Genomic DNA, 26597 nt, shown 5'->3' with positions numbered 1-26597 from the left:
TTGAGAACCCAAAGATCCGATGTTATTAATTCCCAATCTTGTAGAAAATGTGTAAGCCGCCCCCTCACTGGGCCCACATGATCCGGAATGGCGGATCTAGGGCTGCTTTGCTGCGTTGGCAGGGGGTTGGGAAGGGGAGGAGGAAGCTTGACGCCCTCTATGGCGGGATCTTTGCCTGCCCCTGTACGACTTGTACAGCGTATTCTGCTGCTGTTGTGGCTGCTGCTGAGATGGTCTGTAAGAACGAAAGGAAGATCTGCCAAACCCTCTGAAGCGTCTTCCAGTAGTACCTCTGGACTGGAGACCCAAAGATTTTGCAGGGGCTCTACTGTCCTTAAAACGTTCCAAGGCAGCATCAGCCTTCTTACCAAACAATCCTGAGCCATCAAAAGGCAAGTCCATCAAAACAGACTGAACGTCTGCAGAGAACTCCGATGATTTAAGCCAGGCAGCCCTCCTAGTGGCAACGGAAGAGCCCATGACCCTCGCCACCGAATCAGCAGTGTCCAGACCACTCTGAATCACTTGTCTCGCAGCTGCATGAGTGTCAGATATCACCTCCTGAAAATCTTTCCTCTCTTCCTCAGGGATTTTCGGAACCAACTGCTTGACAGAATCCATCAATGCATGAATATACCTCCCCATCAGACAAGTTGACTTAAGCGCCATACTGGCTGAGGAGAAGACTTTCTTAGTGGTTTGATCCTGCTTCCTGGATTCCTTATCCCCAGGAACCTGTGGAAAAGCCCCAGCAGACCTTTTCGAACAGGCAGCCTGTACAACTAAACTCTCAGGCAGGGGGTGTGTTGCCAAGAATTCAGGGTCACCTGGAGCAACTTTGTACCTCCTCGCTACTGTCCTAGAAACTGCAGGAGCAGACAAAGGCTTCTTCCAGACTTCATAGATGGGCTCAGATAAGGCATCATTGAAGGGTAACATAGGTTCAATAACAGATGAGGGTGAATGAAGAACCTCAGTTAAAATATTTGGCTTATAATCAGCAGTGGGCAGAGTAATGTTCAATAAACTCGCTGCTTTTTTAATAACAGTGTGGTAAGGCACCACATCTTTCGACGGTACATTTGACACTGAAGTCAAGTCCCACTCAGGAGACAGTTCAAGCCCACTGGCTTCACCCAAGTCCTCAAAAGGATCTTCAGAATCCTGTAACTCCCCTTCTTCAGTATCTGAATATTGATATCTTTCTTCTTCCAGAAGTCTCTGAGCTTCTCTCCGAGATCTTTCCTTCACAATAGAAGCCAATGGATTCGGAATCGACTCCGACGGGGTCGGTGCCGGCGTTGAACCCGAAGTCGGATGAGGTCGTTTTATACGAGGTCGAGCAGAATCCTGCTTCGGAGTCGTAGGTATCGGCGTCGACGGAGTCAGCGTCGTGCGCTTCGGCGTCGACGACACCGGTGGTGTCGGAAAATGCCAATGCGGTGGTATAGCCGGCATAAAAGGCATGAAGGGCGCAGGGGCATAAGCTTGGGGAACACCCAAGTTAAAAGCCATAGGACCCGTGGGACCAACAGGTGCACCAGACGGGAACATTGCCCTAGAATAAACTCCAAACATGGCGTTTAGGAACTGAGATGGATCCTGACCTGGAGTCGGAAAATCAGGATATGGACCTCTTGGTTGTTCCTGAGGAGGCGGAGTCGAAACGACATCGACCTCTTCATCGAGTCCAGGAACCGGGGTCGACAAACCCGCAGGTACCGGAACCTCGACTTCACCAGCCCCCAGCTCCTCAACTTCATCCTCCTGACCAGAAGGATTGGATAGAACTGGAGAATGGACCTGCTTCTGAGACTCGGGCGAATTCGGATGCGAAGCCTCACCAACAGAGTTATGATCTTCCGATTCCGAAACTTCCACTTCCTTACTCAGAAGTTTGACCTGGGACTTCGGTCTTGAACTAGAGTCCTTTTCTGAGTGATGACGTGACTCATGGCTTCTCTTCTTGTGCTTCTTCAAAGATTTCGAAGCATGAGCCGAAGACGACTCCGAGCATGACCTCGAACGAGACCTCGAACGCCGAGATCGAGACTTCGAAGACTTCTTAACTCTCTTATTCTTTAGTTTTGCCACGAGGAGTTTCGTCTCCCTCTCTCGTAAAGCCTTCGGGGTCATCTTCTTGCAGCAAGGACAATCTTCGACGTCATGGTCGGAACTCAGGCACCAGACACAGCATTCATGCGGGTCGGTTATAGACATTGTCTTGCCACACTCCCCGCAAGCCTTAAAACCAGTCTTCTTTGACGACATCTCTAAGAAATTAAAGATAGACAGAGTAATAAAATAATAGTAACAAAGTTACTGTGAAGCTACAGTACGATCCCAGAAAACCGTTAGCGCCGATGACGCGGAAAAAAGGGAACTGATGTCATTACGCCGGCGTGGGCCTATTATAGGCGTCGGTGACGTCAGCGGAGTCGCGAGCGGTGCCGTGCTTCTGTGACGTCCGGATCCACGTCGGCACGAAGCTACAAAAAGGATTTCCGAATATTGCTGACGCAAGGGGATATTCACAAGGTGAGGAATCCACACGGCAGATGTATCTATCAGAAAGAAATTTTTAGGCACTGCTATTGTATATATTTTTACCGTGGGACTCCCGCCTCGACGACAGGGAATGATTCAGGCATGTGAATCTATGAAAGATACCCCAATACTGGATAACCAGGTTTGCCTCTGTGGAAGAGACCGGCATAGAGAATGGGTGCTGCCCACTCTTAGACCAATATCGTAACATAACAGTTTTTTCAGGGGAGAAGAGGCCTTCTTGAGGTGTTTTCTGAGTTTCTTACGGAAGGATGCTTTAGGAGACCACTTCCTTTCAGAAGATTTACTTGGCGGGGAGGGACCATTTAGGAGTGTCGTTAAAGGCTGCATCCAATAACAAATTGGCTTCCAGCACCATGATCGCTTTCGGGTGCATGATGTGCGAGTGTCTGAAGCCCAGGATAGTAGTAGGTCCCCAGACATCAAACATATGTTGTGGAGGTACAACAAAGACTTCGGATATTAGGTGACATTTGACCTATTTACTGTTGATTAACCAAAGAGCTTCATTCCTTGCCAGCTTGGTCCTGAAAAGGACAATTTGCTTACCTACGATAAAGCCTCATCGACTAGAGACAGTATCTGGCTCCAGATTCCTTACCTGTGAACTACTCAGGCGTTAGACTGGATCTGGAAGATTTTTCTTGAGCAGTACCCCTGTATGACGATAGGTGGCATCAGTGGACTCCATGTGACGTCGTTAGCATTGTCTCAGTCATTGTGACGTCTGCGTTGTCTATTTGGGTGCCACCTTGGCACGATGACGTCAATACTTTCCACAACTTTCCACGCAAGAAGTGTGAAGCCATGAACCTGACTGACAGTGGTGTTTTGACAACTGGGGCACTGAAAGAGAAAGCCATGACATTAAGAACTGATCCGCAGTGTGTGAAGGATGGGTGGGTCTGTAAGGAATCTGCAGCTAGACCACGGCTCTACCAAAATAAGGCATTACTGAAGGTAAGTAACTTGTCCATCTGATAGAGACATCTAGCCGCAGATTCCTTACATGTGAACAGATACCCAAGCAATACCATCCCCGGAGGAGGAACTGAGGAAAAGTTTAAACCAGAAAGTCTGATAGGACCAAAGGGCAAAGAAGCCTTCCCTACAGACCGGATTGTCCAGGTAATAATGCTTGGCAAATGTGCACAGGGATGCCCAAGTAGCCACCTGGCAGATGTCAAGGACTGAGACGCCACGCTAGAGAGCCATAGTGTCTGCCTTCGCTCTTGTAGAATGAGCTCTGAGGCCTTCAAGAACTCGGTTTCTTTGCCAGAGGATAGCAGATTTTAATGCAGAGGATAACCCATCGGGAGACGGTCCCTTCTTTGCTCCAATGTACCTGTAGGACTTGGCTCTTTTTGGCTAAAGTTTCCTAAACTTTTTGCTTCCCCCTAGACCTTTTTTCTAACATGGTGTTGCCAACTTAAGTGCTTTGGACATTTTGCCGCTGCTAAACAGTGTCAAAGTGCAAGTACTCGCTGTATACATTGTAATGGTAATTGTTTGTCCATGATTGGTATGTTTGCCTTACTAGTAAAGTCCCAAGTAAAGTGCACAACGTGTGCCAGGGCTGGTAATGCAAATGCTACTAGTGAGCCTGCAGCACTAATTGTGCCACTCACACAAGTAGCCTTAACAAGCATTGGCATAGCCAATAGGTCTCGCTTTTGGGACCTTATAAGTATTTAGTTATGCAGCACAATATCCTTGGTGCAACATCATCAACTGTTGCATGGCTAAACACTTATAAGTTCCTAAAGGCGAGACCTATTAAGCATTCGCAATGCTATTGGTCATGCATTTGTGGAAGTTTGAGCTTTTGGAGTTGTAAATAATTTAGTTTATTTATTTTTAGTTATTTTGAGTGGTTTGGATGTATGTTTGTAGTGGAATTATGTGGTTGGAATTGGAATGGTTAGTTGCGGAATTGTGTAGTGTACTCGATTATTGTAAATATGTGGTATGGCGAATAGGTAGGGGGTGAGAGTTGTATAAAATAGATTGAAAGCAAGAATGATAGAAATATGTAGTTTTGTGTATGAAGAGTTTTAAGGAAAGAAGAAAATGCAGGGACTTTGTGAGAAAAAAAGGAATTAGTGAACAAGAAAGAGGGAGTATGAGAAGAGAGTGGTGGGGCTGAAGTGAAGTAAGTTGTGAAGAGAAGGGAAGGAGGTAAATAAAAGTGAAAGGAGTGAAGGAAGAGAAGGCGAGAGGAATGAAGTGTCTTGTTAGGAAGGAATACCTGATGGAAGGAAGGACAGTGGAGGGCAGTCTGAGTGGAATTGAAGTATTTGACAGATGCTGTGTAAAATGCATACATTTCCAGAAACAGGTGTGTACACCCCCCCTCCCAGTAACCCCACATGGAAGTTCCTGTCAGGGAGGTAGGAAGCAATTGCGTAACAAGTGCAGTGGCACTAGTTCCCTAGTTGGGCCCCATAGGTGCATTGTGTTATAGATTATGCCCCCCCCCCGCCTGAGTAGTTAATGTCCCAAGAAAACCACGCAGTAAAACGAGAAGTAATGTAGTCCACAAGGACATTCCACACTTTTACCCAAGTTGGATCACCATCTTAGCACCAGAGAAAAAGCAAATCCCGATTATTTCTTGGATCTGTAATCAACAATCTAACCCCCACTGCACTGGATGGTTGTGATGCTGGAGCAAGCTGAATGACATTACACAACGGAAGCCCCATGACACACATTGGGTTGGCATACTAACCATATAAGGCCCGGGGTAGGTGGCAGAGGTAATTCCATCTGTGAAGGGGGGGGGGGGGGGAGGAGGGAGAGATGGAAGAGGGGGGGGAGAGAACACTTAAAAGACTGATCTCTCACTACTTCAATGAAAGAAGACACCCATCTCACTCTGAGATATGATTTGAGGAAGAGCCCCCACATACTGCCACACTGCTGTGCAGCACCACACTACCAAATGTGACATAACATGTCCGTCACAAAAGGTGAAGAGCTGCACATCACAAATGAATTCTATAAGAACTCCACCACCGAAGAGACTCCAATACTAAGCTGACAAGAATAGAGTTACTGTGAGCTCACTCTAAGCTTTCTTCCTTTTTACACTATTTCATGTGTACCACTCGAGTTCATGAGGGTAATCCAGTTCTAGGATTTTCATGAGGACATCGTTTGTCCCTCGGGGTGGTCAGGGAATGAATACCTTGCAGTCTGCCTTCACTTGTGAATCTGGTTTACACTGAGCACCACCACAGCCCCAGTGAATTAATCATTGGCGAGTGTTTGGAAAGAGTTATGAAGAGAAGCGCACCCTGTTAGAAGCACACTTAAGTATTAGATAGCTTTGTTTAAAGTCCAGAGTTTGCACTGCGGGTCTCATCCTTCTCCGTGACTAACTCGGGACCCTTTAACATGTACACTTTGTGCGGCGGTTTCAGTGGCATGATTTATTAATTGCATCGCTTGCAAGAGGCTGATTCATGCAGTAAGCATTAATGAAATAAAATAGGTATAACTCCATGAGCTGATGTATTCAGCGCTTGTCAGGATTACAAGAAAAGTGAAGGGCAAACACTGCTGCCAACATAATGAATGCCTTCCAGTGGAAGCTTCTATGCAATCAACAACAAAAAAGCATATGGCTCACCACACACACATAGACACCGATGCACCCACAAAGACACACTATACCAAAATGCAAAGAAACCTGCATATCAAAGAGAATACACACATTGCAGAGCAGGGAAGAAGTTAAATAAACACACCAATCAAGTGCGGTTAATTAACAACATGCATACTTAATAAAGTGCAGGCAGATTTGTGCCATGGCGGAGCGGGGAGACCCCCGAAGGTGGAGGCAGGAGGTCGGGAAGAGCAGCAAATACTGGGGAGGAGACAGTATTGAAGAGGCGTTGCCGCCTCATTCAGGGAAAGGTTTTGTTTGTGCAAAGTGGGAGGAGGGCTCCTAATGCGAAGTGGGAGGTGGAAAGCAAATCAAGCTTTCAGGAGCACACCACTGAGTGCAAAACTAAAGAAAGGTGGCACCTGTTTCATGCCCAGGTAATACTGCCAAGCATAAGCCACACCTAAGAGCCATCTCTCTCACAGGCATGGAGCACGCCACGGCGTGCATAAGAAAAGAAAGGAGGCGCCTGCTTTATGCCTGGTGATACCACCAAGTACAAGCCACACCCAAGAGCCTGCTGTCTCACAGGCTTTGTTCCGATATGGAGAGAGGCACGGAGAGAAAGGGCGAAGGCAGTAGTGAAAGCTAAATTTTGTTCACAATAACAAGCCCGGGAGTTGTGTGCGCACGCAAAAAGGAAATTTTAAAAAAGCATGCGAGTGGTGCTTGAGCTGTGTGCGCGCACAAAAAGGAAATTTAAAAAAGCATGCGAGGGGTGCACGAGTTGTGTGCGCGCGAAAAAAGGAAATTAAAAAACACACGAGTGGTGAGCGCGCCGCAGCGGTGAAAGTGATTGCGCTGTAAGGGTGCCGCAAGCAATGCGCTTAATGAGGCTTGACGGAAAGGCAGATGGCGGCTGTGCGCGTGCCCGTAACCGCAAGTTTTAGGCAACTAGCAAAAGCTTTTGGTTGGATTTCTGAAGTCCACTCACTAAATGTCTCGCCAATCCAGCGCATACACTGGCTCAGGCGAGACCTAAAAAGGGAACTCAGGCCTGCCATTGCAGTGCCTGCACGCAGTTTGTTAAACTGCCACGTTCTGACAAGTGTGCCCACTTGCCAGACCTTACCCTTCCCTTTCTATGCACATCAGACATCCCTATGGTAGGTCCAGGGTACCCTCTGGGAAGGGTGAAGTGCATGTGAAAGGTAGGACATGTACTAAAAGGTGTACCATGTCCTGACAGTGAAATCTTTATTTCGTTTTTCACTGTTGAAAGGCCATCTTGCCCATAGGATAGAATGGGAAGGCTGTGTAATATGTTTCCCAGCCTATCTTCCCAAAGGCTTAAGATGGAGAGGAAGTTTAGTATGCCTGAACTCACAATGTAATAACACATCTTTTTATGAAGGTGGTTTTTGCATTGTGTGTTTATAAGCCACTCTTGTGGCTTGGGTTTTGTGCTCTAACATGCGTGTCTCTCTGCCTGGTTGTGGATTGACTGCCTGGATTTGAAAGTGATACGATCTGGGGAATGTCTTGACCCAGGGGAGGAAGTGAGACAGCAACAGGCTGACCTGCATCTGGATTGTAGGGGTAGCCCCTAGGGGTGAAGAGGCCAGGGTTGCTGCAATAAAACAATTATTCCATCTCCCGCTGAGTGATTGAGACTACGACCCCCACTAATCAAAGAAAGGTGTCGTCACTGGCAGGGAGGCACCCAGAACGGGTTTGAACATGGGTTGGTGACCCCTGAACACAAAGACTTCAAACCCATTGAGGAGTATAACTATGAGAGCTGAAGCCCCTGAACTTTGGAGAATGTCTTGATCAAGATTGAAGAAGACTGGAGCTACTTCGTGGTCAAGAGGAACCTTTGCCAAGGGAGAAACAACTGAAGAGACTGAAGGAAAGGACTGACCCTTGCTGTGGGTTCTGGGGCTGGCCTGCAGTTTGCTGTTTTAACCAAGGAAAGGCTAAAGGGACTTTGCTGTGTCCCACTGCTTGAAAGGACTTTCCTGTGCTGTGTCCTGAAGTAACTTATCCCCAAGGGCCCGAGGTGAACTGGCTCCCTGTTGCAGGTACACAATAGTTTCCAGGAGATTCTCAGTAGCGCCCTGTGCTTGTTGCAGCCCGAGACCCTAATAAGGTGTGCCCTGAGATCGTGGGCACCTGGAGTCCAAGCAAGAATCAGCAACGCTGTCTGTGTGCTCTTTGCAGCCTGAACCCTTTGTGAGGATTGTCCAGTTATCGTGTGCACCGGAATCCAAGTGAGTCTTATCCACAGTGTGTGTGTGCTTTGTGCAGCGTGAGACCTTCATGAGGATTGCCTTGTTATTGTGCACCTGGAGTTAAAGTGCGTCTCAGCGACGCTGTGCGCATGATCTTCGTGCAGCCTGAGACCTTTGTGTGGAGTGTCCCATGATCGTGCACCCGAAGCTCGAGTAAGTCTCATCGATGCTGTGCGCGTGGTGCCCTGTGGCAGCCCGAGATCTTTGTAGCAGTAGCGGCCCGGACCGGCTGAGCCGCCGGCCCGAGCCCGCTGTTGCCAATTCACAAAGATTGAATTGGAGGTCCAGCCGCTGGACAAGGAGAGGAGTGAGTTTGCACCCCCCCAGGTAACGCGTGTCAACTCCTGGGGTGGGGTGCGGGCTCAGAGGGAGACGCTCTGGGCATATCTCGTATTCCGGCAGTGCGAGTCTCTGCTTGAGCTTATTTCACTGCCTGTATTACCAAGGGAGTGGCAGTACCGGGCCGGAGTGCGGAGCTGCACTTTTTGTTACATCGTTCCCATGTTGGGGGCAACTGTTGACAGAGGCTGACAGAGTCAGAAGGAGTGGCGGAGAGACCGCCTAAGGCACCATGATCGGTGCCGGAGTGTATTACGCATTATTTTATTTCTGCATAACGGAGTACCTGACTGTCGTATTACACACTGCATCATTTCTGCATAAATGAGTACCTGATTAGTTTATTGTGCAATGCATTATTCCTGCATAACAAACTACCAGATTAGTGTAGGACGCATGGCATTATTTCTGCATAACGAACTACCTGATTAGTGGATGACGCATGCCATTATTTCTGCATACCGAACTACCTGATTGTCGTATGACGCATTGCATTATTCCTGCATAACAAACTACCTGATTAGTGTATTACGCATTGCCTTATTTCTGCATAACAACGTACCTGGTGGTTGTATTACACATTGCATTACTCTTACATTGCAAAGTGCCCGATTGTTGCGTTCCGCATTCCATTATTTTAACATTGCAAAGTGTCTGATTGTTGTGTAACACATTGCATTATTTTTTCATTGCAAAAGTGCCTGATTCTAGCATTACGAACTGCATAACATGGTATTAGGATTACAGTGGAATGCTTAGAAGTGCTCATTAATATCGCAAGAACTTACAAGGGCTGGCGGGCCTAACAACCGGCCAGGAGAAATAGTACACATACTTATTTATATATCGTGTGGTCTTATCGTATATCTTTTTATATAAAATGTATACTTGTTTTTATAAAACTTGTGTGGAGTCTGTTTGTGATGTCATCATTGGGTTGCTCTGAGCGTGGTTGCAAATACTTTACACATTTGCCTTGAAGATAAGCCTGGCTGCTCGTGCCAAGCTACCGTGGGGGTGTGGGGCTATCTCAGAAGGTGACCTTCCTTTCCCTGATGTGGAACCGCGGGTCCCTATTTGGCCTAAGGTACCTACCTCAGCCAACCAGGGATCCGAGGTCTAACTGTACCTCACAAAGAGTTGGTCGTCCACCCAGAACTCTTTAGTGCGGTTAAGGTAGAACTGTAACACTCTCTTTGGGGCCAGACGGTGGTGATGTGCTTCCTTATAAGGGTGCAGGGGAGCATAGATAATGGGAAAGGTGACAGACTGCCCTTAGTGGAAAGATGTCACTACCTTAGGCAAAAAAGAAGCTCTAGTGCAGAGCACTACCTTGTCAGGTAAGGAGGCTGACAAAGTGCCTTCAACTCGCTCCTGGCTGAAGTTATTGTCCCACTGCAGAGCCCACATGTGCCATCAGTATGATTCACCAGCAGACTGCAGAAGGCCATGCGGCCCAACAACCTCAGTCATTCTCACCGATATCCAGGATAGAGGCTGAAACACCAGTATCATAGCCTGAATATCCTGGACTCCGCCGTTCGGGAGAATAGGCCAGAAACTGCAGTGTCCAGAAAAGCTCAGATGAAAGGGAGCGTCTGAGAAGAAGCCAGGGGTGACTTTGGCACATTGACTGTGAATCCCAGCGAAAGCAGGAGGCTTACCGTAGTCTGGAGGTGGGAGACAACCACCTGGGGCTAACCCCCCTTCAACAGACAGTCATCGAGATAGGGAAAGACCGGAACCCCTAATCTCTGCAGATGGGATGCGACCACCATCACTTTGGTGAACACCTAAGGGGCGCTGGTGAGGCCTAAGGCAAGCACAGCAGACTGAAAGTACCTGTGGGCCACCGTAAACTGCAGGTAGCGGCGATGGCCAGGCAGGACGGGAATATGGAAATACGCATCCTGCAAGTCCAACGCTACCATCCAGTCTCCCAGGCAGACAGAACGTTAGCAAAAGTGAGCATCTTGAACTTCTCTTTCATGAGGAAGTAGTTGAGGGCTCGGAGGTCGAGGATAGGACGAATGCCGCTGTCCTTTTTGGGGACCAGAAATTAGCAGGAATAGCAATCACAGCCTATTTCTGGGCCCAGAACCCTATCTATGCCCAGTCATGACTTCTTCTCGAAGTAAGCAAGGTGACCCTCCATCAGCTGACCATATGTAGGAGGCATGAAGGGAGGGGGTAGTCTCGAAGGGCAAAGAGTAGCCCCTTCGGACTATCTGTGGAACCTACCTGTCCGAGGTGATGTCCCCCAGTGGTGGAGGTGATGTAGTATCCTGCAACCATGATCTGGGAGGATCAGATTAGGAGGATTTGGATGCGGGGAGGGGGGTTGTAGCCAGACCAAACATCTGACTGACCGTCCGACCCACGGGTAAGGGGTGAGCCATGCCCACTGCCGTACAGAGGCTGCAGAACTTGCACAGTCCTCTGGCTAGGATAGTGCGGGCATGGCTGGAAGCCCCTTTTGTAGCTATGAAAGGGGCAATAGGCGGATGCAGGACGAGATGAGACAGAGGCACAAGGACTAGGTTGTAGCCTGTGATTCTTTGTAACGATCCTGCGTTGCGTCTGCCCCATCTCCGAAGAGATGAGAGCCATCAAAGGGCAAGTCCATAAGGTTGGCTTGGACATCCCAGAGAAGCCAGACATTCTCAACCAGGCCCAGTGAGTTTGTTTTGCAAGGTCACAACGTATGGTAAACTTTGCTGCATTTCACCCATCTGCAACAGCTTGGGAGAGAACAGCCTGGGCCTTCTCTGGGATTTGTGGTAGCACATGACAAACGTCTCCCATAACTAATGGGATTGATGGCCCAAGAGGCATGCAGTGTTTACAGACAGCAATGCTAGGCTGGTGGAAGAAAATATTTGCTAGCCTAAGCTTTCCAGCCTTTTGAATTCCCTATCCAGGGGTGCGGACGGGAACGCGCCACGAGAAGTAGAGCCATGGACCACCAAGCTCTCAGGGTCGGGTGAGATGTGAGGAAAGCTGGGTCGCAAGGCGCAGGCAATAGTTCTATTCACAGGAGCCCCTGTGCTGAGCTTGGACCAGGTGCCCAGGGGAACATTACTCAAAGCCTCATTAAATGTCAGCAAGGGTTCTGAAGTGGAGACACAAGACAGCAGGACCTCTGTCAAGACATTGGTCTTGACCACCCACTACAGTAGGAAGCTGCAGGTCCAAGACCTCTGCAGCCCAACGTACCACCATAGCAAAGGAAAGTTAGGAGAAAGCATTCCAGGTTCTGGAGAGGTTTCCAAGCCATCGGCCTCACCCAGTTCCTCATGGTAGTCTATTTTTCAGAATAAAGAAGGGCGTATAAGGGGTCCGGAGTCCCCTCTCAATCTTCCTCCAATCCTAGCCTCTCCAAATAAGGCTGAGGATGCAACATAGTACGAGGACTCTTCCAGGGCCAACCACCGTGAACGCCCAGCTTGCTCAGTGTTATTGGGATGAGAATGGGACGGACGCAAGCACCGAGTGTCTCGGCATTGGGCACTGCTCTGGGGAAGGTCGAGGAGGTTGCGACCGGCACCAGTAGATCAATAAGGAGTCATGGGTGACAGGGCCAAACCTAATGGCACTCCTTCTGCTGAGCTCGCGGGCCCGAAGGAGAGCCAGCAGGGTCAGGCCGCCCAAATATGGCGCACTTGGAGTCACAAGCTTCCTTCAACTGGGTGGGGGGTGCTCCCGAAAAAGGGGGTGGAGCGCTGAGCCAATCCAGGCACAAGTTCCACAGAATGAGGCCTCGAATGTCAAGACTCCGTCGTGTGACGAATGGGGTGAAGTATAAGCATGCTTTGACTTCTTGTGTTGTATCGCTTCTTACCTGACCCCATTCAAGGACTTTGAATGGGAGGATGAAGGCTTGGAGCCCCCGGAACGGTGCTCGGACGGTCCTCTCGACCGAAAATGGCACAGTGAACGAGACCTCTGAGGAGGCATCGGAGGCACTGGACGCCAGGCCACAAGCAGCTTTAGGGACTGCTCCCTCAAAGCTTTAGGAGCCATGGCTTAGCAGTCGGATCACAACTTTGGGTCGTGTTCCCAAATACTTCTAACAAAGCAAGACCTAAAAAGGGATCTGGATCACATCCACCAGCAGTGATCTACCAATCTAATTTAGTCTAACCAGAGAAGCAAGTTGGTGGGAAGTCTGGGACCTTGTATCTTTTCTTTGTACTCCGATCTTTCGTTTCTAGTAAGCCTTTCATCCACAGCTTTTCCGTCACTGGACTGGCCTTCACACATATTTTCTCAATTTGTCTCTCCTCCCTTTTTCGCTCTTTAGTCAGATTTTTGTAACGTGTTCACTGCAATAGCTTGCAGAAGTATGATTTACTAAGTGCCATATTAAGAGGTAGTCTCGTCCATCTCCCTTGCACGTGGGCTCAAAATAAGAAAGTTGGCAAATAAATCACTAGAGTGCAACCGAAACTGAAATGATCTTTTGCAGCAAGGAATGCCTGATCCGTTGACAGGAATGATGTCTTAGCAGACATATGAGGAGGCTCAAGGAGAGTATTCAGTAGTAGGATGAGCAACAGGCAGATCCTTTTAGGAACCCTGAGAGGAACAGGACAGAGGAACCTGCATGAACATCACAGGCCTAAGAGATGAAAACAGCAATTTACATAGGGTATTGTTTGATTGACTTGATATTAAAACCTTTCTTGTCATTGAAACTGCAAAACAGAGCCTCAAGCGTGTCCAACAAATTATGCCTACCAAGGACGTAATCATAACATTTGCTGGAGAGGACTGATTTTGTGGGAGGCTGTCTCGCTGATAGCATCTCAAGTTGTATATATGCAAATTCAGTTTGGCCAAGAAAGGATAAATCAACTGGCTCTCATGTTGTGATAGCACATGGTCTATCGAGGAAGAGGCCAAGGAAGCTCATGTCAGAGCGGAGGAATGCTGGGGTAGCAAGTTTGTCTTACCCCCAGTCTGGGGTGATCAAAATGACATAAGCATGATACATTCTGCTGGGGCGGGATGCAGTGAATTTTGGACATCCAATAGTGAGACAGAGTGTATGCATCAAGTCATGAGACAGGTGTTCTAGAGAGCAATGAATCTGAGAGCTCATTTTACTAGGCTGTAAACAGGTCTACCACCTGGGTTGCTCTCATCCAAAAGATGAATCCACTACCTCCTGAAGAAGCTTCAAATCATGGTTCACATACGACTAAGCTGGTCCATCTCCATATTCTGTTTCGATATAAATGAGCAGCTAACAGAACTATACTGGTTTACAACCCAGGACTGCTCCGAGGCCACAACCCTATTGCATTTCTGCGATCTGTTCAAATCTGCACTTGCCTGCTTATAATCATCATGAGGAAAATTTCAGGAACATTCACATACCTCTCAACTTTAGGAAGTTGATGGTCAGCAGTCTGCCCCTGTACATGAAGCACCCTTAAAAAGGACTCCAGTGTTGTCCAATGAGTTTGCTGCATTTGTAACCTAGTATGAGGCGCCAGAGAGAAACACATTGCCATCAAGCATAGCAGGTGAAGGAATGCTCTGGCGAGAAGTACAGGATGCTGGATAAATTCTGACAACTTCTGCTGGATGTGATCGAGCCTCTCTGCACGGGGCAAAGCACAAATGTGTCCAGAACAGGCCCAATTAAAACTTTAAAAATCAAAAAGTCTTTGATATGGTGCCAGCAATGATTTTCATAGTCTGATAGGAAATCTCAATGTTTTCAAAAAGTGCCTATAGTTTCAAGGGTCTGAAGGTTGCAACCCAATCAAAAGAGGTCTTGGGGGCACAAATTAATCACAGACACTGCCATCACATTTGTAAAAACCATGGAGGCCGAAGATAGCCAGAGTAATTCCCATAAATTGTTGTGATGGGTTGCAGTACCCTGCAAATTCATGGGCATCTTTAAGTCCTGCAAATGTAGGGCCCTTTTTGTTCTTCAGAAATGCGTTCAAGAAAAACAAGTTTGCTAGGAGAGGAAGAACTGCCCTCTTTCTTCAGAACATGGGAGTACATTGAGAAATAACCTATGTGTTTCGTCTGGAGGCCTTTGCTGAAAGGCCCCCTTATGGAGGAGGATAGCATTCTTCAACCTTAAGATGTTTGGGTGCGTAAAGCAGGGAGACCAGCGCCAACGTTTTCATCAGCAGTGACAGTCACAATCGTCTGGAACGGTTTGTGAGCATTAAGATTATCCCAAAGTAAGAATCAGATATGGTCTTATTTGTACTATCAGATTTGGCATCGTGCCAGAAATCATACCACACAGGATTTGTGAAAAAAAGTGTAAAGAAGGCAATTTGCATTGGCTGCCATGCAAGCAAGTCTAAGGAAAAAACCTCACAACTGACCACAGCATATTTAAATCAGACTCAAAAATTTATGAAACCTAGAAAAGACGCACCTTTAAGAAATCTGGAATTTGAGTCATTCTGCCTCTTTCAAATGCTGAGCATTGTATGTACAGTTTGGAAGATATGACCTTCCAATTGAGTGAAGACCCACTTCAACAGAATTGAGAACAATGCAGGCACCGCACTAGATTCCAAAAAGGCATCTACAGAATGGAGCGTTTAAAGTTTCATAACTCTTCCAATCTATGGTCAGTTTTAATAGATTAAACTGCATGGGAGAAGGTATCTGCGTAAAGATCATCAACATGGCCTTTTGAGATTCCAAGTTGGAGTCTGGCACGCACCATTTGGGGGCGGAGGAAATCAGTCTACAAACTAAACCGTACCTATGACCTTCTGATTCTAACTATGTGAGGAAAGGCACTTGTGCTTATTGTTTCCTGCAGAGGTAGTCTTAAGGAATATCCCTTCCTAAGGGGAAATAAGTTGTGTTCTCAAATTTCTTCTTGGAGAGGATCGTAAACTTTCCCATCATTTCCCAATGGCCTTAAACTAGGGACACTAGCATGCATTTCTATTCAGGTCCAGAAAAAACAGGGACCGAGACTGCCACCGGCCGAGATAAATTCAAGCACTCCATCCATCACCTTGTTGTTGCTGCAGTCAAATTTCAAAGTAGCAGTGACTTACGATTACATCTGTCCCTAGCACAAATGTAGCTGGTGATGAAATGCAGCAAAGTAGCTATTTTAGAATTTCACACAACCATTTTCTATCAATCTAACAATCTAACAATAAAAATTAAATTGCAAAACTGGCTTTTCTTCTGATGCTTCTAATTAAGTTTGAAAAGAAAAAGCTAAGTTTTTTGACAGAACAACCCAGGCTAAAAAAACATAGTACAGGATTTAAGCAACTAAACTTAACAATCAAAAGGTATGTAACTTGCAAGAGAAGCTCGATTAACCCATCATTTTATACAAAGTTGGGATACTAAATTACAAGGGACTAAACGGTGAGCGAATGAAAGTGAAAATTCTACAGTAAATAGTGAAATAGTATTCAGGAAAACAGCATGATGATCATGAGGGAGTAAATAACGATGTAATGTACCAAATAGCCCCTACTTATAATATCACGTAATCCAATGCGGTAGGTATGAAGGTGTATGTTAGTATAACACCTTTAGAGTTGATGTAATTTGAGGCAGACCCGGATTTAATTTTAAGGTGTAGTACAAGGGTTTGTGCTGTTTGTAGGGTAAGGAAAATGTTAGTTACCCAGTATACATCTGTTTGAGATCTGTAGTGCTGTAGATTCACATGCTGTGCAAACTCCTGCCATCTGGTGTTGGCCCTGGGTGTGTGCAAGTTGTTTTTCTTCGAAGAAGTATTTCAAACCACAAAGTTTACTGGCAATGTGCCTGGGCATCAATTCCATTGTTAATTGTTTACTGAAGTAAGGTGGGTGAGGAGTACATTGAACTGATAGTGTTTGCCTTTGACCACAAACCTGATTGCGCTGATGCGCTTGCTGTATTGGTATGTGAAAGTACGCGCCCTTCAGGTCAATAGCAGTCATTAAGTTGCCCTGCTGTAGAAGAGGTATGCCATTCTGAAGGGTGGACATCTGAAAATGTTCAGAGAGAATGCATTTGTTGAGAAGCCTTAGGTCCAGAATGGGCCCGAGGGAACCATCTTTTTTGGGTATTAGAAAGTACAGGGAGTAAACTCCTGATCCTTGTTGCTGATGTGGTACTGATTTGATGGCGCCTTTGTGAAGGAGCGATTGTACCTCTTTGCTGAGCAGTTTTGTGTGCGTTGCTGAAAGTCTGTTTGCGGGATGGTATTGTGGGAGGTGTGTCCTAGCAAGAGGAGGCGTTACCAAAACTTGCGACTGAAAAGACTTCTTCAAAGAAAAACAACTTGCACACATCTGGGCCCAACACTAGATGGCAGGAGTATGCACAACATGTGAATATACAGCCAAACATGCCTCAAACGCAATTGAAGGTTGGGCTAAATGTAATGTATAGATAAAGATAACTTTTAAAGGATTAGCTCTTACCTTTGTACTTACCTTTCTCGATGCAGTGGTGTCCTCTGTATTAGTAATTGAGCTGCACCAGCTATGTTGTGGTATTTCAATTGGCTGTTTTCATTGTGGTGACATAGCACTATAAAAACCTGATAAAGGAAAGTGACATAACGCCTGCTGGATCGTCATTGTGAGGAAACTGCCAAGACAAAGACGTAGATTGGTCCACGACATCTTTTCCAGAACATGCCAGGATGTGCTATAAAAGAATTGCTGCTGTCATGCCTATAACAAACTTATATCACTTTCCTTTACTGCTTCACTACAAAACTCTAAAACTAAAAACATAACACTTCACTTGCTTCTGGTGCTCCACTGCTCTATCATGGTTTATTATTATCAGCGCACCTTAAAATCCGAGTGGGAAAACAATGAACTAAACAGGGTCTGCAACGGACTGTGGGATGAGCAAAAGGCAGACTTGGGTGCTAAGCGACAGGAGGTTAAGGCATTTTAAGTCTGTAAAAATGCCCCAGGCATCTCGGAGGTGGATAAGATTGTCATTCAACGTAAATATGTACTGGAGAATTACCACTTCTTAATGTGATACGCATCATTTGCTATGTGCCTACAGAGTACAATTCACACACCTGAACCATGCTACTGGCCCAGCAATCCACTCTCCCACTTTCAAGAGGATTACTAGGCCTATGCATTTCAATGATTTGTTCCAGTGTCTGTGCAAAACTAAGGATGAGGATGCTTTCAACAAGGCTACCAAAAAAATAACCCAGAGCGAAAATCGGCTGTTCATCATTTATACAGTTAAAATCAAACTACTCAAAAGACAACTGGTCAGGTTAGGACTAGTTTCTATGCCAGTTATGAAGTAGAGTCCGGGGGTACATCTGAGGCAAAAGAAAGGTGGATGAAGGTGGAAAAAGTATGCATCTGATCAATCTTCTTGGCCAATTGCCGGGATCCTGATCCACACGGAAGTAAACTTGTAAGCGTTTCAACATGAAATCTTAACTTAGGAGGAATGTCGGGATTAAGCCGGATTTTATACATGATGGGCAGCAGTCCGATATTGTGGGGAGCGAAACAGAAGCAACTTTCCAGGCAGGGTCCTGTGCACACAAGTCGGTGAGGCCACAGTTTAGGAGGGCTGAGAGCCCAGCAGTCTCTCAATAGCGGCATTGATGTCTCCACCCGTGGCTATGAGCGCCTGGAGGTTTGCTTCTCGGTTGATGAATCCCATGGCGTTCAGCTGGTCCAACTGTTGTTGAAACCGCACTTCTGGAGTCGCCCCCTAAGGATGGAAGAAAAAGCTGTTGATCACAAAGACAATATAGGAAGACTACCAGCAATCCAAAATTACCTCTTAAAGCATGTATACGATTATACCATGAGATAATTCACACCACACAGCTTACTATAAAAGGACAGATGCTTCAGCTGATTGTGCAGAAACTAAAGGGAGCGACTACTTGGAAAGAAAACAAGCATTGGCATTGCCAATAGGTCTCGCTTGGGGACCTTATAAGTATTTAGTTTTGCAGCACAATATCCTTGTTGCATAATCGGATATTGTGCTGCAAAACTAAATACTTACTGTTGCTATCTCTTCTTTCCTTATTGTTGTTTGTGTAAGGGGTGTTTTCATTGCTGCCAACATATTTCCTTCCCTGTTCGTGTTTGTGTGAGGGGCGTTTTTCACTGCTGTTAACTCTTCCTTCCATATTCCCTTTGTGTGAAGGCGTTTTCACTGCTTCTAACTCTTCCTTCCCTATTCTGTTTGTGTAAGGAGGTTTTTCGCTGCTTGTAACTCTTCTTTCTCTATTCTGTTTGAGTTAGGGGCGTTTTCAGAGATGCTAACTCTTCCTATCCCGTTCTTGTTTGTGTGAGGGGTGTTTTCTCTGTGGCTAACTCTTCTTTCCTTATTCGTGTTTGTGTGAAGTATGTTTTCACTGCTGCCGACTCCTCTTTCCCTGTTTGTGTGAGGCGCGTTTTCCCTGCTGGCGCCCAACATGTCCCTCCCTATCCTTTGTGTGTGGTGGTTCACTGCTGCCCCCGTGAGAGCCCCTGCTCGGTGTGTGTGGGTAGTTTCCAGTTCTGCTTCCCACCGGTGCTTACTCTCTCTTGCTGCTGTTCTGTCCCGCCATTGAGTGCGAGGGGAGCTCGCGCCTCTGGTCCCTGGGATGAGCCTATTGCATCGATCTGCGTCGCGCGCCAGTGCAGATGGCGGTTACAGCAGCATGCATCTTCAACAAACAAGCTCCACTGCGGGCAGGTAGTATTTCAAACCAGGAGCCCGAGTGTAGTTCCACGACGGCCAGACTCCGAGCTTGTTAATGGCCCTTTATTAATGACTAGTGCGTAGTTGGAGGGCTGTGTTAATTAGGAAACCCTGCATTTCACAGTCTGCTAATTGGAATGTCAGGGTCATCAATGCCGGGAGGGAGAGTGTGTCGGAGACGTGGGAGCGAGAGAGGCAGTGAGTGGATTCGTACAAACATCATGGCACGACAAATCAGTGTGCATGTGTGCACGAGAGTGAGTGGGTTTTCATGAGAGGGGGTGGGCGAGCTTGCCTCCGAGAGAGTACAAAGGTTATGGGACGGGAATTAACTAATGAAGTGCACATGTGTATATGTGCGAGATAAAGGAAAAGTTAGCGTGTTTGTGAGAGAAGTTGTTCTGTGCACATGAGAGATATAAGATGAATGAACTTTAGAAAAAAAAGGATTTAGGTGTAGCGGTATGAAGAGGAAGTAGGACAGGCAAAGAGAGAGGATGTGAAAAGGTAGAGGAAGGAAGAACAAATGGAGAGGAATCGGAGAAAGGGAGCCGAGGGGGTGCGAGGGATGAGGGAACACGGCCTGGGGGAAGCTGGCTGGGGAGGGGGAGGAGAAATGCAAGGAAGGCTGTGTGCGGCGTAATTAGGGGAGGAGAAGCCGCAGAGCGCACGCTGGGCGAAGCCCTTTGATGTGCTCTGCGGCAAATGGAGGGAGGCTGATGCGCGTTCATGTTTGAACACGTGGTTCACATGAACTGCAGGAAAACGCCATGAAAACGCCAGCAAAAAGCTGGTGGTTTCATGATGTTTTCGCCTCTTGAATTCTCGCTCCGCTCGATGCGCATGTGCACATCGATAGGTCGCGAGACCTATAAAGAAATGTGCCACGCATGCATGACCCTGAAACTACTCTTCTCTGGTGTCCTCTGATGAAGCGTTGCCAACTACTGTCTAGGAGGGCGGGATCGTTTGCACGATTTCCACATATAATATAGATACACAAATCAAAATACAAAACTGAAATTAAAGTTCAGAATTGTACTGGGAACACCGAGATGGTACTGTGATTGACACAGCAGTTTAGGTCAGAAACATATGGCGTCCGACGCAACATTCCTCCCTTACAACTGTTTTGGTACATTAGTGGTTAAAAACAATAAACACAGCATAAACCCACAGAAATCTACCAGCAAGTGGATAACAAAGATGCCACTGGCATTCCACAGAACGGTCTACAAAGTATAGCATGCACAGCGAGAGGTTTGCAAACTCTGCAGTTTTCAACAAACACTGCTGTAGAAAGAAAACACAGTGTAATCAAACGGTGAACACAGAGCTGTTTTCCACCTAATTAATGCAATATAAGGACATGCAACATCAATAGTCAATTACTGCATATCAACAGCCACCTCTCAAATAACATCACCTTCAGGTGAGGAGGGAGTCAGCCTCATGTACGCACCTGCGAGCCCCCGGATCCCCCTGCTAAGAGCTGGATCATCTGCTGCATGAGCTGCTGTTGGGCCGTGCTGCCACCAGCTGGCGATGCATTGGCAGGCGTAGAGGTGGACGACGACGAGGACACAGGGTTCTCTGTATTTGTGCTTCCTCCTGTGGAAGCGGGCATTCCAGGCACTCCAAATGAACCGAAGCTGGAATTGTAACCGCAGAAGGTTATTGTGGAGTTACCAAGGAGGACCAAACCAGCAGAGCACTACAACTTCTCCATGGACAGCCATGTACAAGCAGTCACTTTTGCCACTGCCATAAAGCAAATGCTCGCTAATCATGCCAATAGAAAGAACTCTTAGGTGGCTCTGACAACTTGAACATAAAACAAGCATTGGAAATGCAATAGGTCTCGCAGTAGGAAAGTTTGAGCTATAGGTGTTATTTATTTTTTTGTTTTTTATTTATGTGTTGTTTTTTCTAAATAGCTAAATTAATAGCTTTCTTATTTACAAAGCCAATAGTTATAATTTTTGTAAATGTGACACCTCTAGCATTTGTAAAGCAACATTTTTTGTATTAACGGGACTTATATGTGACTTATATGTATTGATATAAAAAAAATCAATGGCTTTAAAAAACAATTAATAATTAATACGTAAATAAAATGGATTTTATTTTATATTGCCAATAGCTTAAAGTTTATTAAATATATTTAGTGAAGATGCTGTTGTTGCGCTGAGTGAGGGTGGGTGAGGGTGAGGGTGAGTGAGGGTGAGGGTGAGGGGTTGAGGGTGAGTGAGGGTGAGTGGTTGAGGGTGAGTGAGGGTGAGTGAGGGTGAGTGAGGGTGAGTGAGGGTGAGGGTGAGTGAGGGTGAGTGAGGGTGAGTGAGGGTGAGTGAGGGTGAGTGAGGGTGAGTGAGGGTGAGTGAGGGTGAGTGAGGGTGAGTGAGGGTGAGTGAGGGTGAGTGAGGGTGAGTGAGGGTGAGTGAGGGTGAGTGAGGGTGAGTGAGGGTGAGTGAGGGTGAGTGAGGGTGAGGTGTTGAGGGTGAGTGAGGGTGAGGGTGAGTGAGGGTGAGGTGTTGAGGGTGAGTGAGGGTGAGGGTGAGGCGTTGAGGGTGAGTGAGGGTGAGTGAGAGTGAGGGTGAGTGAGAGTGAGGGTGAGTGAGGGTGAGGGGTTGAGGGTGAGGCGTTGAGGGTGAGTGAGGATGAGGGGTTGAGGGTGGGTGAGGGTGAGTGAGGGTGAGGGTGAGTGAGGGTGAGTGAGGGTGAGTGAGGGTGAGTGAGGGTGAGTGAGGGTGAGTGAGGGTGAGGCGTTGAGGGTGAGTGAGGATGAGGGGTTGAGGGTGGATGAGGGGTTGAGGGTGGGTGAGGGTGGGTGAGGGTGGGTGAGGGTGAGGGTGAGTGAGGGTGAGTGAGGGTGAGTGAGGGTGAGTGAGGGTGAGTGAGGGTGAGTGAGGGTGAGTGAGGGTGAGTGAGGGTGAGTGAGGGTGAGTGAGGGTGAGTGAGGGTGAGTGAGGGTGAGTGAGGGTGAGTGAGGGTGAGTGAGGGTGAGTGAGGGTGAGGGTGGGTGAGGGTGAGTGAGGGTGGGTGAGGGTGGGTGAGGGTGGGTGAGGGTGGGTGAGGGTGGGTGAGGGTGAGTGAGAGTGAGGGTGAGTGAGGGTGAGTGAGGGTGAGTGAGGGTGAGTGAGGGTGAGTGAAGGTGAGTGAAGGTGAGTGAAGGTGGGTGAGGGTGAGGGGTTGAGGGTGATTGAGGGTGAGGCGTTGAGGGTGATTGAGGGTGAGGCGTTGAGGGTGAGTGAGGGTGAGGCGTTGAGGGTGAGTGAGGGTGAGGCGTTGAGGGTGAGTGAGGGTGAGGCGTTGAGGGTGAGTGAGGGTGAGGCGTTGAGGGTGAGTGAGGGTGAGGCGTTGAGGGTGAGTGAGGGTGAGTGAGGGTGAGGGTGAGTGAGGGTGAGGGGTTGAGGGTGAGTGAGGGTGAGGGGTTGAGGGTGGGTGAGGGTGAGTGAGGGTGAGGGGTTGAGGGTGAGTGAGGATGAGTGAGAGTGAGTGAGGTGTTGAGGGTGAGGTGTTGAGGGTGAGGGGTTGAGTGAGGGTGAGGGGTTGAGGGTGAGTGAGGGTGAGGGGTTGAGGGTGAGTGAGGGTGAGGGGTTGAGGGTGAGTGGGGATGAGGGGTTGAGGGTGGGTGAGGGAAAAATGTGCAATAGCCAGGAAAATCAGCATAGTTACTTTAAAAATGTCATTGAAGTGTTGCACAATATACGTGTTCTAAATTGCGGACTAGTGCTTTATGTTTTGATAGGACGAGAATAATCTTAGGCAAATAATTAGCATCTCAAACTCAAATGGTAAACTATTTTAAACGCGAAAGGGTCTTATCGAGGTCTATATGTAGTCATCAGTTTTCCACAACGGGCTAAAAATAATACCCGCAGATGCAACCATTACACACAAAAGAGCATATGCCTGGCTGTTGCAGTAAAGAAAAGTTATTTTTTTCGATCTTCATGTTGTAGAAGTATAAAAAGCACAAAAACAGTATACAATGGCGGCCTGCAGCCACTACAAAAAGAAGGTGTCATCACTGAATTTACCCACCCCCATTTAGAAACTGCTTGTCTAACTGCTTGAGCTAAGCCTGTGATATTGCATTCTGGCAATTCTTCAGCCCACTGAGGGTGCATGGGGAGGGGGGAGGAGGGAGGAGAAATGCGTCTCGTCCGGAGCAGGGGGCGGAGCAGGGAGAGCGGGCTTTGAAATGCACTTCACACGGCCGGCCGGTCGTGAAACTGAAAGCATGGCCGGCCGGCCGTGAAAGCCTTTGATGCCGCAGGGGGTGGAGCGGCACCAGCTGGGAGAGTAGGCAAGGCAGGCGGCTGGGGGCATGTGCACACACCCCATGTCAGAAATGCATCTCAACAACCCAATGTCCACGTGCAGGCAAGAAGGGTTCGATCATTCCAGTCCCACACAGCAGACATACTTGTGGATGTGGTTTTGCTTTACTCTTCTGCAACTTTAACTGGAAACTGGGGAGAAGATACAAGTTATTTGGTTCCGGAGTGGATTACAAAAACAAACCCAGTTACCGTACCTGTGTCTGGGTGAGGGGTTACAGTAAAGCTGTCCTTGCTGCAAGTGTTAAGGGGGTTACAGTAAAGTAACCTGTGCTTAAACCCTGAGCACATCTTCCCTGTAAAGCTGGCACAGTCTGCTGTCGGCGAAACTCCTGCTGTCAGTCCTATGGGGGCTGAGGGGAGGGAAATAAGCAAGAAACAGAGAATCTGCCAGAAGTTTTGAAGTCTGCGAGAGGCAGAGAGATACGAAAGGCCAAGACTACGGGGGAGAGTAAAGGGATCAGGCACCCCCAAGATAGCACAGAGAGCAGACAGTCAGTCGGGAGAAATGCACAAGGCGGGCAGGGGAGGGGGCGGAGCGGGGAGAGCGGCATGTGGGTGTTAAGAAGCCGGGCCTTTGAAGTGAAGCTAAGCTTCACTTCAAAAGGTGTCGGAGGAATGCGGCTGACGGCGATTGCGGCTGTGCACGCGCTTTTAAGCTCAATGCACATGCGCATTGAGCTTAAAAGTCACGGGCACTGCAAGGAATCGCCACGATTCCTTGCTTCTTAGTTAAAAGTTGTTTAAGCCGCAATAGGCTCGCAAGCTCGATGCGCATGCGCATCGACAGGCGAGACCTAATAAAGGGTGACATATTAAGAGTACATAACAAAGCCAACAAATAGCTTTAAGTGACGCTACCAGCACTCTAAATAAGAGGGACTACGATAGTACAAGTAGCTGGGATCGGACCTGCCACTCTGGCATTTACCCAGTGGGCTGCAGGCTACTGGACTGATTTCAGAGAACGATGAGTTGCCATGAACCAACCACACCCCCATACTACTTGCAATCTTCTGCAACATGTGGCAGGCTTGAATATTTTTACCAGGGCAGAGCTTGGTTTCCAGACTTAGTATTGCACATGCCTTAAAATTTAAAAACAGATGTGTGGATTAGTGTTACAAATACACTAAATCTGCTAAAAAATGTCAAATGTTGGTTTTAGACGTATTGACTAAAGAGATTGTTTTTGCTTTCTAGGAGACTGACTAAAGTTTTCAAATTAACAGTGAAAGAGGTAGACGGGGCAGCCCTTTTATTAGAGAGAGACACACACACACACACACACACACACACACACACAACACAAAACGCTTTGCTATAACAATTTAATTTTCACCTCAGCAAGGATAGTATTTTAATCATTACAGAATAACTATGCATTCCTCTGGATGTATGATGCAGCCAAACTGTAGGAATTCGGATGACAAATCGAGAGGTTCAACTGCATAAATGTAGGTGTCAAAGCTGGGTATCAATCCGAATGGGGGTATTTAAAGTTCCCCGATCTGGGGAGGGTCCAAGAAAAAGAAATTTTTTTTTCCTATTTTAGTTTGAAGGGTGCTTAATTAGAGGTTGATTCTTTACCTCAGAATAAATAGGTTAGGTATGGAATGCTTTTTGTGAATAAGTTTCTGAGCTGGCTCTGGTGCTAAGTGCGAAGGTCTGGCCTGGAGCTTCTTGCGAGGATGGACTTCTCTCTCCTGGCTCGTGAAGTACCAGGCCCATCTTTTCCAGGATAGTGCTTCTAGAATGAGGGTCATGAACATCTGCTAATCTTACTTATTACATATGGGATGTGCACGATTAGAGGAAATATAGGTAAATATACTCAAACACCAGTTCATCTATACTGCAATGTCGCAGGACTGTGGTTGTGGGTAACTTGGAGGTGAAGTTGGTGCATTATACATTTTCTGGAGTGGCAAACAGGTCAATGGTCGGAGTTTCCCATCGATGCTAGAACTCGTGAAGAGGTTCTGGGTTGAGTTCCCAATCATGGACGTGAGCAGGTCCAGAAAGTTGTCCTCCACTCGGAGCAAATGCTCCACCAAGTTAATGTTGTTGCCCTTTCCTGAATCTCTGGAGCCAGTGCACAAAGCGGAGATGGTTCTCCATTCTTCAAAATGTAATATACATCTGGCATTTTGTCAGTTTTTGTTAGGAGTGTTTTGCCCTGAATGTGGAATGCTTTGAGGGTTAAACCGATGGCTAGCCATTCTACGTCATTTATGTGGTATCCGTGGCCCTGGGGGGCCTGGTTCTTGTACAGTCATTTCGTGGATGAGATCACTCCACCCCACAAATGAGAAGTCCATGAAGATGCCTACTTGCGGAGAAAGGGTATGACTAATAAGAGGTTGCTGCTACTGCACAACAGCAATTGGTTGTTATCAACACTAGATCATCCCAGGGTCCTTTTGCTTGTATTGTTGGCCTCGAGAAGCAATCATGAGGTCTCTAACTCTTTTTGCATGGTGGGTGACCGTGAGGGTTCGAGGCCTGGTTACTCATGAAAAACAGCCTGCATTTCTTCAAGTAACTAATAAGCACTGGAGCCAGGGGCTTGGCAATGATCTGTCCAGATGAAGATATTCTGCTTTGCATCAAGGACCTTAGAGAGGTTCTAGAAGATGATCGACCTGCCGGTGATTTCAGATTTGAGCTTTGGGGGGCAGGGAGGGGATAGAGGGTGAGGATGAGATAGGCGGCGTCAAGGGGAAAGGCTGATGGCTTTCCAAA

The 26597-nt window shown here is 47.3% G+C and overlaps 1 protein-coding gene across 2 annotated transcripts in view; it reads right to left on the bottom strand.

Moving 5' to 3' along the window:
• Positions 1-17572: 17572 nt before the first annotated feature.
• The window catches only part of UBQLN4 (ubiquilin 4), a 140390-nt gene continuing 131365 nt past the window's right edge, over positions 17573-26597 (bottom strand). For both annotated transcript variants that reach the window (XM_078669492.1, XM_078669493.1), the window contains exons 10-11: positions 20972-21161; positions 17573-18522 (exon numbers count right to left, since the gene is read on the bottom strand). In XM_078669492.1, coding sequence (XP_078525618.1) covers positions 18370-18522; positions 20972-21161 — 343 coding nt within the window. In that variant the 3' untranslated portion in view covers positions 17573-18369. The remainder of the gene's footprint in view (positions 18523-20971; positions 21162-26597) is intronic.

This window comes from Lissotriton helveticus, chromosome 12 (assembly GCF_964261635.1).
Source record: "Lissotriton helveticus chromosome 12, aLisHel1.1, whole genome shotgun sequence".
Taxonomy (NCBI): domain Eukaryota; kingdom Metazoa; phylum Chordata; class Amphibia; order Caudata; family Salamandridae; genus Lissotriton; species Lissotriton helveticus.
The sequence above is the reverse complement of the archived record's forward strand: the minus strand, read 5'-3'. Positions and strand labels throughout refer to the sequence as shown.